This window comes from Podarcis bocagei (assembly GCF_964188305.1).
Source record: "Podarcis bocagei genome assembly, chromosome: 12".
Lineage (NCBI taxonomy): Eukaryota > Metazoa > Chordata > Lepidosauria > Squamata > Lacertidae > Podarcis > Podarcis bocagei.
This window is the reverse complement of record NC_138137.1, coordinates 29,475,671-29,488,036: the sequence shown is the minus strand read 5'-3', so window position 1 is coordinate 29,488,036 and position 12,366 is coordinate 29,475,671. Positions and strand designations below refer to the sequence as shown.

Genomic DNA, 12,366 nt, shown 5'->3' with positions numbered 1-12,366 from the left:
TTGAAATGTGGTACTTTGTGTGTTACTATATTTCAAGTCTGCTATGTTATTACAAAATTGTTTTTGTGGTGTTTGTAAGAAATTCTTTCCTGCTTGTTGTAAGCAGCAATGAATGTTTTTTGTGGGTGTTTTTTGTGGGTGTTAAAAGCAGCATACAAATAAAATGAATGAATGAATAACAAGTATGGTCAATGTAAGAATCTAAGACTACTCAATGGTTGAGCAAGAAACGCTTAACTGAATCAGCCCTTGCTAAAATGTCAACAATCGTTCCTAAATTGAAGGAGGGGCAGATACTGAAGACAAATTGATGCCTGCCAAATGTGTTTGTGTCATTGCCAAGAAGGAAATATCTATATTTTACCAACTATAGGCATGAGAGCAGCTGGCAAACCCAAATGCAAAAAGCAGCAAGTTTATGTTATTCCCTATATTGATTTATCAACCTTGGGTAGTCTTCTTTCCGGATAGAAATCGTTATAAATCTGTTCATTCTATCACGCACAACGTTCAATGATCATTCACCTTGCCAATTTCCATTCCCCAGAAAAGCTTCTGTTGCAAGATCTCCCCTCTTGCCCTTCATCGCTTTTCTGCACTTTGTAGCCTTTATTGGTACAATAAAGCCTAAGTGGTTTCATGGAATACTGACTCAAGAGTGGAATCCAATTGATGCTCTTGTGCTCATGGAAGCATTTTGATCCATTGGATGTCTCTGCTAAAACAGGAGAGGGATGAACTTTCTGCCTATTCCCTGCTACCCACTGGAGCTCCCATACCACCCAACACTTAGTTCTGGAAGGCCTTCCAACCCTCTGGAGCCAATCTCAGGGCCTCTGGGGGCTGCAGGGGGAGAGAGAAGCTTCCTTCTCCTTTTGTTAGCAGCGGCCATCTTGTGAGCACAAGGGCATCAAATGGATTCCACACTTGATATTTTTGTGGTGACTGAGCAGTTAACATTGCCACTATGAGGAGGACTAATGCTAACTTCAGTAGTCAAAAGCTCACCCACATTCAAAACAAAAGCACCATTTATCCCAGGTTTTATCTTCAAGGGTAGCCGTGTACAATGCTTTCTGACCACTTCTTTTGCACTTATTACGGACATCCAATGGGAGGGCCAGCTATAAATCACATATACTGCAGGGAGCAACTTGATTGGCCACAGAGGGTTGTGCGGCCCCAAATGTATCCTCCAGAACCCTGCCCCCCCTTCTGCAAACCACTCTTTAATGAAAAGCAGCAGCAATGCTTTTAAAATACCAAGAGATGCAAATGCCAATTTTTTAAGAAGAAGGGCAGGCTGTGTATCCCTAACCAGTGATGGGTGCAGAAGCATATGAGCAGGTTTATTAATATGTGCTTAACAAGATAATTTGTTAAAAAAAGAAAACTGAAGCTCAACATGGATAGCATACCCAATCAATGATGGGCTTAATCCATGTAGTGCCGTCATTTTATTGGACACCAGAAAAGACTGGTGGGAAACAGTCAGAAACGTAGTTGGAAAGCGTGAGTGCCTCTTTTGACAGATACCGTTATACACAGAGGATGACTAAAGAAGAATGTGAATAACTATTTACAAACATATTAGGAGATGAGTGACAAGAACAGAAAAGGGGAGGACAAAAAACCTTATAGCTAGGCACCTTGTAGCTAGAATAAATGAGGCATAATCAAGGTAAATCAAGGCAAACAGTATGGATTGTAGACAAGGGTGTCCATCTACAAAATACTATCAAGATGAGGGACTCAAAATCCAGGCTGAATGATTTTATTTTCTAAATTGGGCTTGAGTCTCCCAAAGAAAGGCATGGGCAGTTGCTATCAGAGGCACATGCTCTTCTTTGACTTGCCCTGGACTAGAGCAATCCTCTCTTAGCAGAAGCATTGGTATACAATGTAACATAAAGCAGGAAGCAGTTGTGAGTTTTACCCTCTGAGAGTGACTGGCAAATCATCTTCTCCAGATGCAAAATTATCTTGTCCTTGGAGAAGAAGCCATTTTCTAACATAATACTACGCCATGGTTTAAGATTACAAGAACTAGCCACTGCAAGTATAGAGCATGCATCCTTCTCTATATTCCATGTAAAATAAGTTTCTGCTTCTATTTTTTATTAACCGTTGTTTAGTATGTCATCCAAAAAAATCATAGGTTATCTTAACTTGGAGTAGTTTAATCAAGCCAACTTTATACACAATGGTTTGAAGATGTCTTTTGTTTCAACAAACCATAGCTAATTTAAACTACAGTTTGTCCAGGTTCAGACAATGTGACAGTATTTTATATTATATGCAGATTATTTTTATTATTATTTGACTTTATATACCGCCCTGCAGCTGGAGTTCTCAGGGCAGTTTTTATATTCTAATTTTATATTATAAAATCCATATAAAGTAGAAGCAAAAGTTTCCAAACTTCTCCTTGCAGCTGCGACAAAGGAGGTGCCCAAGAACTGCAGCCACTCATTCTTAAGAATCCTAGGACACCCACACCATGATTTAGTATTAGTTTTATTCGGTTTGTTGTCTCAAAAGTTACCTTGAATTTTTGGAAAGTATAGATCGATTCCACCGTATAAAGAGAGTCTCATATGTTTGTCTCTTTTTCTATACTTTGGCATTCTACACCTGAAAATTCTTGATCTAATGAAAGTCTGTGTCCTGATTAGGATGGTAAACAGGGCTGGATCTCGTTCAGAGCACAATCAGAGCTAAACAGGATGTATACTCACATGAGCAGGAGAGGCCCTGTTTGCCTACTCCTATAAGCATGTTCAAGCAAAGATTGCAATAGGCAGGTTTGTTGAAGTGTTTCAGCCTCCATACATGCTGCCCATCATCCTTCACATTCTGCAGAAGACATAAAAAGAAATGGATTTCATTTAATGGCATAAACAGTGAAACCCATAAGTGCCAATAAAAAATTGAAATTGACTCAAGAACATAAAAGACAATCTGCTTCTTCATTTATTAATTTGCAAGAGATCAAAACACAATTCTTTCAAACAGACATGTGCTGATATGGTAACAAGAGGTTTGGGGGTTGGGTTTTTAAGCTCAGAGTTGTATTTCCAGAACCTTTTTACCTATGGTTAAGACTGTAATACAACCCTTTCAAGTTCATAAAATGAATATTTGCCCAAGTAACATGTATGCATTGTGATTGTGTCTGGAATGATATACATTTATTTAATTATTTTGCATGCATAGATTACTTCTCCAGCTAGGGCTGTGAACACATAGAGCCCTTGCTATGCCAAGGCATTTTCCTTTAATAATCTTTTCCTATGCTTGGCTTTCAGTTCATGAAAGATTATCACTAGATGAACGCATCTGAATTCAGATTAAACTGAAAGTTTCACACAGAGACACTGAACTGGTCATCAGCAAGAAGCCCCCCCCCCCCCCCGCAAAGGAAAGGGGAACAGATATCTCAAATATATTTATTTTAAAAAATAACATAAAATGCATAATTAAGAGATATTTATAGTTGCACAGCAGTTTTAATTTTTGCCATTTATTCAAAAGAATGGTCATTACATGTGATTTCGCCTCCATTGGAACAGAACATATGGAGCGACTTAGCTGGCATTTTCCTTATCAGAGAAACAAACAAGTCTTGAATGTGGGTGTTCTGCCAATTAAAATACTTGAGTTACAGGCTGCAACTGATCCACAGATCCCATTACATAAATACAGTGCACTTTGGGAAAATAACCTATTAGATTTTTGCTCTGGTTTACTGCCAAATATCAGCCACCTTAGCTGTTACATATAATTATGTGTAATTGTAACTTAAATAATTTCTAGAATGGAAAAGTCATGCTGTTATATCACCACCATAAATGAGATTTAAAATAAAATACGTAGGACTACGTTGAGCAATTCTCACAAGTCACTCACCAACTTCCTTTTATCCATACCAAATTCTTAGGACCTACCCTATCCTCTTGACTGTCATTTGTTTTAACTTATTTTTAATATTGCGCTTTCAATTTTTGTAGTCCACCCTTGAACCTCATGGTGACAGGCAAAAAAAAAAGGAAGGAAGAAGACTTAGCAACAGTTAAGATTTCACTCAGAAGGAGAGGTTCGAACAAAAGAAGACTGGCTTTTGAAAATGATGGAGTATGTGGAACTGGCAAGATTAACAGCAAAGATTAGAAACCAAAATGACAAAAAAATCCTTGAGGACTGGAAACTTTTTATTGAGTATTTAAAGAACTACTATAGCAATATGAAAACGTGAGCAGGATTTGAAATATGAGCAACAGAGTGAATTATTAAGCTAAGTAGATTAAATTGAATGAGGTGAATAGTATAGGCAAAATATGCAGCATTTAAGGGTCAGTATGGAAACCATGAATGGGGAGAACGGGAAGTCAATTGATAAAGTAACTTATGGTTTATGTTAAAATTTGAAAGTTTTTTTTTCTTTGTAAAAAAATATTTTTTAAAAAAAGAAATAAGATTTCACCCATTTTTCTGTTCCGTATTTATATTTGTAGCTGTCAGCTCTCTCTCCCTCTTTCCAGTTTTCCACATGTAGTAATGCTGATTTGTGTATCTTTACTTAATCACGGTCTTAACTATGGTTTCCATGTCATAAACACCAGCTTGGATCAAAGTGCTAAGGTATCTGTGCATGGACTGCAGGTGGCGAACACGGGGCCAAGGGAAAAACTCACTTCCCATAGACTTCAGTACTATCAGTACTAACACTAAAAATGGGTACAAATGGAAGAAAAATGGGTTACACTATTTCACTAGTTGTGTGCCTCACTGTCTGTAAAGCTGATGGAATTCTGCAAAGAGGTTGGACAGCTAAAACAATTTTCCCTGGGTTCTGGTTGCTTCAGAATATTTAGTCTTCTTGCCATGCTGTTTTTAGTTGCTTCTTTTTGCTGTTGTTTTTGAGAACTGGTTTTTGTTTTACTGATGGTTATTTTATGTTGTACCCTGCCCTGGCATAAGTACCAATGAAAGGCAGCATATAAAAAATTAAAGAAAAATAAACTTGGCATATGTGCTGTGGCATTGGTAAGGCAGTTTCCCCTCTCTCCGCCCTTATTGTATTCTTATTTAGTGTGTATGCATCAGAGAAAAGGGAATGAGAAAATACTTTTAGCAATGTCCCATATTAGAGAAAAATCAAAATCCAACAGGGTGGGAAAAACCATTCTAGGTTATACAGAAACTCTTAGTTTCGTCTTTGCTCAAGAGTATGAGCTTTGCAACAAAGCGGTTTCTCAAATAGTTTCCAAAAAGAATTAAAGTTACTCCCTCCTGTGGAAATCCAAAGAACAGCAATAAAGCTTCCTTCAAGCAAATCTTTCTCCAGAAAACAGGATTTCATACTTAAACCTCACTAAATCTCACTGTGTCAGAGTATGTGTAGAAATATCCTACAATTTGTTGACGTACTTTCCAGACTTTTAAGATAGTCATAGATAGTCTTCCACATTACACTCATTTTAAAACTGGAATAAAAGAACACATTCTGCCTAAGCTGAATGAGGGATTCCAAAGTTTTCAATAGTATTTATAAGCATCAGATATATTGTGCATTCTTGTATAAATTTGAATATATACCCTGCAAAAAAAGTTCAAACTATGCATCCTTCTTGCAAAGTGTACCAGTGGAGGTACAATGGAGGTTTGCATTGAGATAATCACTCTGGCATCAATCTTACTTATCTGCTTGTGGACCAATTCAGCAATAACTCTCTATACTTTGAATGTAAATTTTCATCAGCCACATATTTATTTATTTACTTATTCATTCATATATTTATTTTTTAAAAGGTTAATTTTAAAACTCAGTAGGCTCATAGGACTTATAGTATTGCATGTTACAAGGACACCTGTTACGAAGCTTTTAAAAATCACATTTTGGATGACACAGGAAAAGCAATTGCAGTGCAACTCTGACATCTAGTGCCAGGGAAAGAGAACACAAATTACAAAGGCTGAGCACACTCCAAAAAGTAGTTCTTTTATAGTTAGGGGGAAAGGCATGGTGTCGTTTTTTTACCAAACCAATTCATCTTGGCTGTGAGTCCTGGAAGACCTGCTCCCTGCCTTGCAGACATTTCCCCACCTGGCCTGGGAGGGTAGGGCCCTGACTGACTCCAGCTACAAAAGCTGAACAGATCCTTGGGCTCAAGTATTTGTTTAGAGAGTTTTGTTGGGCAGAGGATTGCTGCTGTTATTGATATTATTTTTGCACCTTTATTTTGGATCTTATGATTAATGTGGATATTGTTCAGTTTGGTTGTGGATTTTTTGATGTTTTATTTATTGTTCATGACTACTTTTGTTATGGTGGAATAAAGTATTTTTTCATGTTGTAAGCTGCCTTAAGCATGGCTTGAACCAGTGGTCCCCCCTTTTTTCAGGGGGTACTCAAGAGTACGCAGTACCAGCACCTCTTATTGTTGTTCTTAAAGTGTGGCACTTATTGCAACAACTTCATGGTGGCAGCAGTGATGGGTTGCCAAAAGTGAGAGCTTGTCCCCTTTCTCATCACTGATGCTCCTGTGTCAGTTTACCAACGCAGAGAAAGCAACAGTGTTGTGAGGGCTGGCTGAATGGCCGTTTGAGGAGGAAGAGGACCAGCAGAGATGTGGGGAGGATAATTTTTCACTCAAGGCTCAGGCGACTTCAGTGGCAAAGTAGTGCCTTTAACTAGCCTTGGCTGGTGCGTCAGCTGCCAAGCTAGCAGTTCAAAAGCATGCTAGTGCAAGTAGATAAATAGGTACCACTGCAGCAGGAAGGTAAACGGTGTTTCTGTGCACTCCGGTTTCCGTCACGCTGTCCCGTTGTGGCAAAAGCGGTTTAGTCATTCTGGCCACATGACCCAGAAAGCTGTCTGTGGACAAACGCCAGCTCTCTCGGCCTGAAAACGAGCGCCACAACCCCATAGTCACCTTTGACCGGACTTAACCGTCCAGGGGTCCTTTACCTTTTTTTAACTTAACCTCAAAGATATGCTATTGTAATCAGTTCTGTGGAATTGCCTTTCAAGACTGGTTGGAAGATCAACGTGGTGCAGAATTCTGCGGCCTGTTTTTCGGGTGTTAGCTACCAACAACACTTTCATTCATTGGGAGAACGGCACTTGCTGAAGGTATGCAACCAAACTATTTTCAGGGTTTTACTATTAAGCACATAAGGTCCTAAAGAACCTGGGACCAAACATCCCTGCCCCCATTGCAATCTGTTGCTGAAGCGAGTGTGACTAGGCCTGGCGTCTACAACAAGAAATTAGGCATTTAGTGCAGTTGCACCAGGCATAAGGGAACTTTTTCCCTAATGAAATGAAGCTGGCACCATCTGTAATGTGTTTTGTACACCAACTTGGATATTTCAACAAGCGTTATTAAACTGATTTAGTTTTTTCATAACCTTCTTGTCACATGACCCATTCTGCACTTGTTTGTTTCATGTCTCCTGTGCTGTTTTATTCGTTACATTGCTTTGGTTTTAACTGAGATTTTGTATCTCATGTTGATATATTTTTTTATGTGTTTTCAAGGGAGGAAACACATATAGGGAGGTTTTCAAGGGAGGAAACACATATAAGGAGGAGGATTCAGAGTTCTGAAAAATGGCCTGAGTAAGGTGAACTGGGTAGAAATCATCCGGCTATATAGTATGTATCTTTCTTTTAAAAAGTATGCATAGTTCAAAAATTGTGAACAGGGACAAAGAAGAGCCATTTCTGAAAACGTGACCTGTCACTGATGTGGAGAAGGGCACGTAATAAATTAACAATGGTAATAACAAGGAGAAGGAAGAGGCACACTAAGAAAATGATTGGTGTACATCTGAGGTCTCCAGCCTTTTTGCTCCAGGGGCACTTGGGAAATCTAAGAAGCTGTCAGGGGCACCACAAAATACCCATTTCACAGAAGAAAGATTGGGAGAGGTTCTGAGTGGCACTAAAGAAATAACCTCTGCAAGAAGCAAGTAAAACAGGGGTCAGCAAACTTTTTCAGCAGGGGGCTGGTCCACTGTCCCTGACCTTGTGGGGGCCCAGAGTATATTTGAGGGGGGATGAACGAATTCCTATGCCCCACAAATAACCCAGAGATGCATTTTAAATAAACCCAGAAATGCATTTTACATTCTACTCATGTAAAAACATGCTGATTCCCGGGCCATCCACGGGCCAGATTTAGAAGGCGATTGGGCCGGATCCAGCCCCCGGGCCTTAGTTTGCCCACCCATGAAGTAAAACATGACCAGAAAGTAGGCAATGTCCCCCTGCCAAACACAAACACAAAGTTAAAAAATCAGGAGGGGGAGCTTTAGGCAGATGCCACGGGGTTGTTTTGAAGACAGAGTGGTGCTCATCAGCAAAACATTAGGGGTTCATATCCCCCCAGCTGTACTTCAGGTTGAGAACTGAGAATCATATTGTTATAACAATAACAATAAAAAAGAAAAATATGGAAGTAAATTGGACCACATATAAGGATTTAGTAAAGGAGAAAGAGGACAAATTGGTATTTAAAAACTACGAGGAAATAAAACAACACCTAACAGGTTGGATCCAATACCATCAATTACATGAAGTGTTTAGGGCAGACAAGAAAAAAGACTTCTCTAAAGAACTCTCATTATTAGATAAAGTGTTGTTACAAAATAAGGTTAAAATAATCTCTAAAACCTATGATACATTATTGGAGTGGGAAGTCAAAGACGAACAAGTCAAAAATGTAATGATCAGGGGGGCTATAGATATAGGAAAATCTATTAATTTAACATCATGGGAGGAATTATGGGGAAAGAATTGGAAATTCATGGCTTGTGAGGCATTAAAGGAAAACCTAATCAATATGTTTTATAGATGGTATTTAACACCAGGCAAAATAGCAAAAATGTATAAAACAAAAACAGGCCTGTGCTGGAGATGCAATAAAATGGAAGGGACACTCATACATATTTGGTAGACCTGTGACAAAATCAAATGCTCCTGGGATATAGTTTACGAAGAATTAAAGAAAATGTTTAAACAAAGTTTTGTAAAGAGAACAGAAGATTTCCTGTTAGGGATAACAGACACAGATATCACAAAAGAAAATCAAAAATTATTCCTATATGCCACAGGGGCTGCTAGAATACTAATTGCCAGAAATGGAAAAAGGAAATTATGCAAACAAAAAAGGAATGGCAAGACAAATTATTAGATTATATTGAACTGGCCAGATTGACGGAAGCAATTAGGGAACAGCCCAAACAAAAGTTCCAGAAAGAATGGGGGAAATGTAGAGAATATTTTAAAAGCAGTACCCCCAAATAAATACCTGGTCTTGTTTCTGCAGGAAGATTGATGGTTCTTAGGTTACAATTTGGAAAAATCATGAAAATAATTCAAAAAAGAGACAGTTTAGAAGGAGAAAGTAGAAAATCGTCTACACGATGAAAGAAGTCGAAAAAGAAGAATTTGGAATCAAAATACTGTATTGACAAATTTTTATTTTCTTTTTTGTTTTACTGTTTGGTTCTGTTTTACTGTCTTGTTTGTTTTGCTTTAGGGGTCAAGGGTAGTGGTTTGTTCAGTTTTTGTTGTTGGAGTAATTGATTTATGTTCTAAATAATTTCAATAAAATTAATTTTTAAAAAGGGGAGAAGAGAACTGAGAATCATAGCATTACAAAAATGAGAAGAGACCCATGTGGCCCTTCAGATTAACTCTGACCATGCTGGTTGGGGCAAATTGGAGTTGAACAACATCTGCAGGGCTGCAAGTTCCCACCACTGGAATTCATGAAAATTATAGCTCATAATTAAATGAGCGCAACAGGTTCCCCATACCTGATCTACACAGACTTCTCAACAGAAGTCTTGCCATTCCTAACTGTAGGGCTGCCATACGTCCAGATTTTCCTGGACATTAGAGGGATTCCAAAGGCGGAATTGATGTCCAGGGGGAATTTCTGAAAGGCAGCAAGTCAACAACAAAAAAGTGTTTCTGTAAAAAGAAAAGCTCACCAACCTTTGGGTTTTCCTTAAAAAGTGCAAAAAAAACCTGGGGTCTTCCTTTAAAAATAACACTCAACAACTTTCAGGGTGTCCTGCTTTTAACTTTTTGAAATATGGCAACTCTACCTAACTGGGTATGCTAGGAACTGAATCTGACACCTTTCCCATGCAAAACATGTGCTCTACCTCTGGGCTGTAGCCCTTGGTATAAGGTAATCTAACTAAAGAATAAGTATATTTCATAATGCTGAAGATATCAAAAGGGAACTGCACACTTTGTTCAATGAAATTGGAAGGCATCAAATACTTCCTGGGTTAGTATAAAAGAAATTAATTATTAAGTTTTTGTGAATTTTGTTTTCTAATGACTTTTACAAATAACACATTAAAGAAAACAACTTTTGATAGTTGCATTATGTAAATATGATCTAGTTAATTAATCCATGTAATTGCATTGTATCTTAATTGTTTTGTTCAGTATCCTAATTGTAGTACTAAGGGTGGCATAGAAATGCAATTATAATAATTATTATTACTATTATTAGTCAATTTTGCAGCTGCTCTGCAGACAAATCTCCCATTTATCCCAATAAGAGCTATGCCTTCAGAGAAGCTGCAAGAGCATGAACTAAATAAGGGAAATAATAAGAAAGTGAATGAAAAATAAGATAGGACAATTATTTCACAATAGCATCATTTTTCTTCAAGGCATTTAAAAATATTTCCTTCCATGTATTTATATACTTTTTCCAGACTAAAAAAGCTGTTAATTCAGTAAGAGAGCTGCACTTTTTAATGGATTATATAGAAATTATGGAATGCCAACTTTTTTGAGGGGGTACCCTTATTTTATATAGCCAGTGGTTCCAAAGCTAAGCATGGCCATCACTTTAAAGTAGTATTTTTAAAAGAAAAATTGAGAGGGGCTAAAAGAAGCTTCAGAGGCCAAGGTAAGAGATCCAGGAAGCAATCCAGAAAGACATTAGTCACATGACTGGCTTTTGCATTCTTCCTTTTTCCTATTAAAGAGAATCCCCACGGGGAATGATTGACACCAGAACCATGGCATGGGGGAGGCAGGTTTTAACCCTTTTCTACAGTCCTAATCCCTATCCAGATTGGGCAATTCTTCATGAGTGTTTGCATCTAGAAGAAAACTCCCAAATCCAGACACAATTTCAGCTTCCAACGCAGTTCACAACAATAAAATTCTGTTTCAGAAAGAGTGATGAAACCCAACCCACAACAACACTTGTCAGTTAGGCATGGACTGCTGCTATACAAAGCATCCTATTATTTGTTTTAATGCTCTACAGAAGAGGGAGGGAGTAGGACTCTCATTTTTATAGCCACCCTATCATGTGTTATTTCCAGATTTCCAGGATAAAAGGAATACCAGGTCCCTTTAAAAGTTCTCAGAGGTGCCACTAAGGGTTTTGGCCTAAACAACCAAACAAAAAAAGCAATCATATGCTGGGTTTACACCAACTGACACAAGAGAAATGATATGATGGGTTGTGGTTCATTCATCCTTTGATTTATCTTTTTGGTGGCTCTTACACTCTCCAGTCCAAGCAACACTAAGAGTGGGATTGTGGTCATCCCTCCCTGGATCCATTCTTCCAAGGAAACGGTGCCATCATGGTCATAGTCAATTTCTTCCATCATCTCATGAAGAATCTGTTAGAATAAAGGAAGGAAATCAAATATTAAAGAAAATGACATCCATGAAAGCTGAGAACCACTTACTATACATGGAAATAGAAAGTGACATAAAGCTAAAACATTTTTTCTCACTTGAGACAATTTTACATTGGAATATGGAACAGTATAGCTTTTTAACCTATATTTACTTTGCTTTGTTTCTCCATTTTCAAAAACAATGTTAGCGTCTTTTTCATCTCCCAGTAGAGCTTCCTTTAATTCTATCGGTGAAATTCTGACGAGCAAAGAGGGAAGTTTCGAAAAAGCACTTCGAAAAACAGACAGCTGTCTTATTTGTTTATATTAGTAAATTTACTTCTAATTTACTTATAATCATAAAAAAAGGAAAAGGGGAGATAAAACCTCAATACATTTAAGGCGTGCTTTTGTGAAAATTCTTGCCTGCTGTCATCTGAGAGCACCAGATCTCTGTGAAAGTTCTTGCCTGCTGTCATCTAAGAGCACCAGATCTCTACAAAATGATCAGTCTGGTCTGACTGGTGGATCCAAGGGCATAATCCCTTTCCATCAGGCTGCATCTAAAGGAGAGGTGGTCTCAACTCCATTAGCTCAGCTGAACCCAGTTGCCAGTGGACTCTTCCCTACAGCTATGACCATTGCACTCCATCACTATGTAATAGAACAAAGGAACTCACATCTAAATAT

At 38.1% G+C, this 12,366-nt stretch overlaps 1 protein-coding gene across 6 annotated transcripts in view; it reads right to left on the bottom strand.

Moving 5' to 3' along the window:
- The window catches only part of DGKB (diacylglycerol kinase beta), a 301,695-nt gene that overhangs the window by 187,422 nt on the left and 101,907 nt on the right, over window positions 1–12,366 (bottom strand). For all 6 annotated transcript variants that reach the window (XM_081164533.1, XM_081164535.1, XM_081164532.1 and 3 more), the window contains 2 exons: window positions 11,557–11,676; window positions 2,739–2,856 (listed from right to left, as the gene is read on the bottom strand). In XM_081164533.1, coding sequence (XP_081020659.1) covers window positions 2,739–2,856; window positions 11,557–11,676 — 238 coding nt within the window. The remainder of the gene's footprint in view (window positions 1–2,738; window positions 2,857–11,556; window positions 11,677–12,366) is intronic.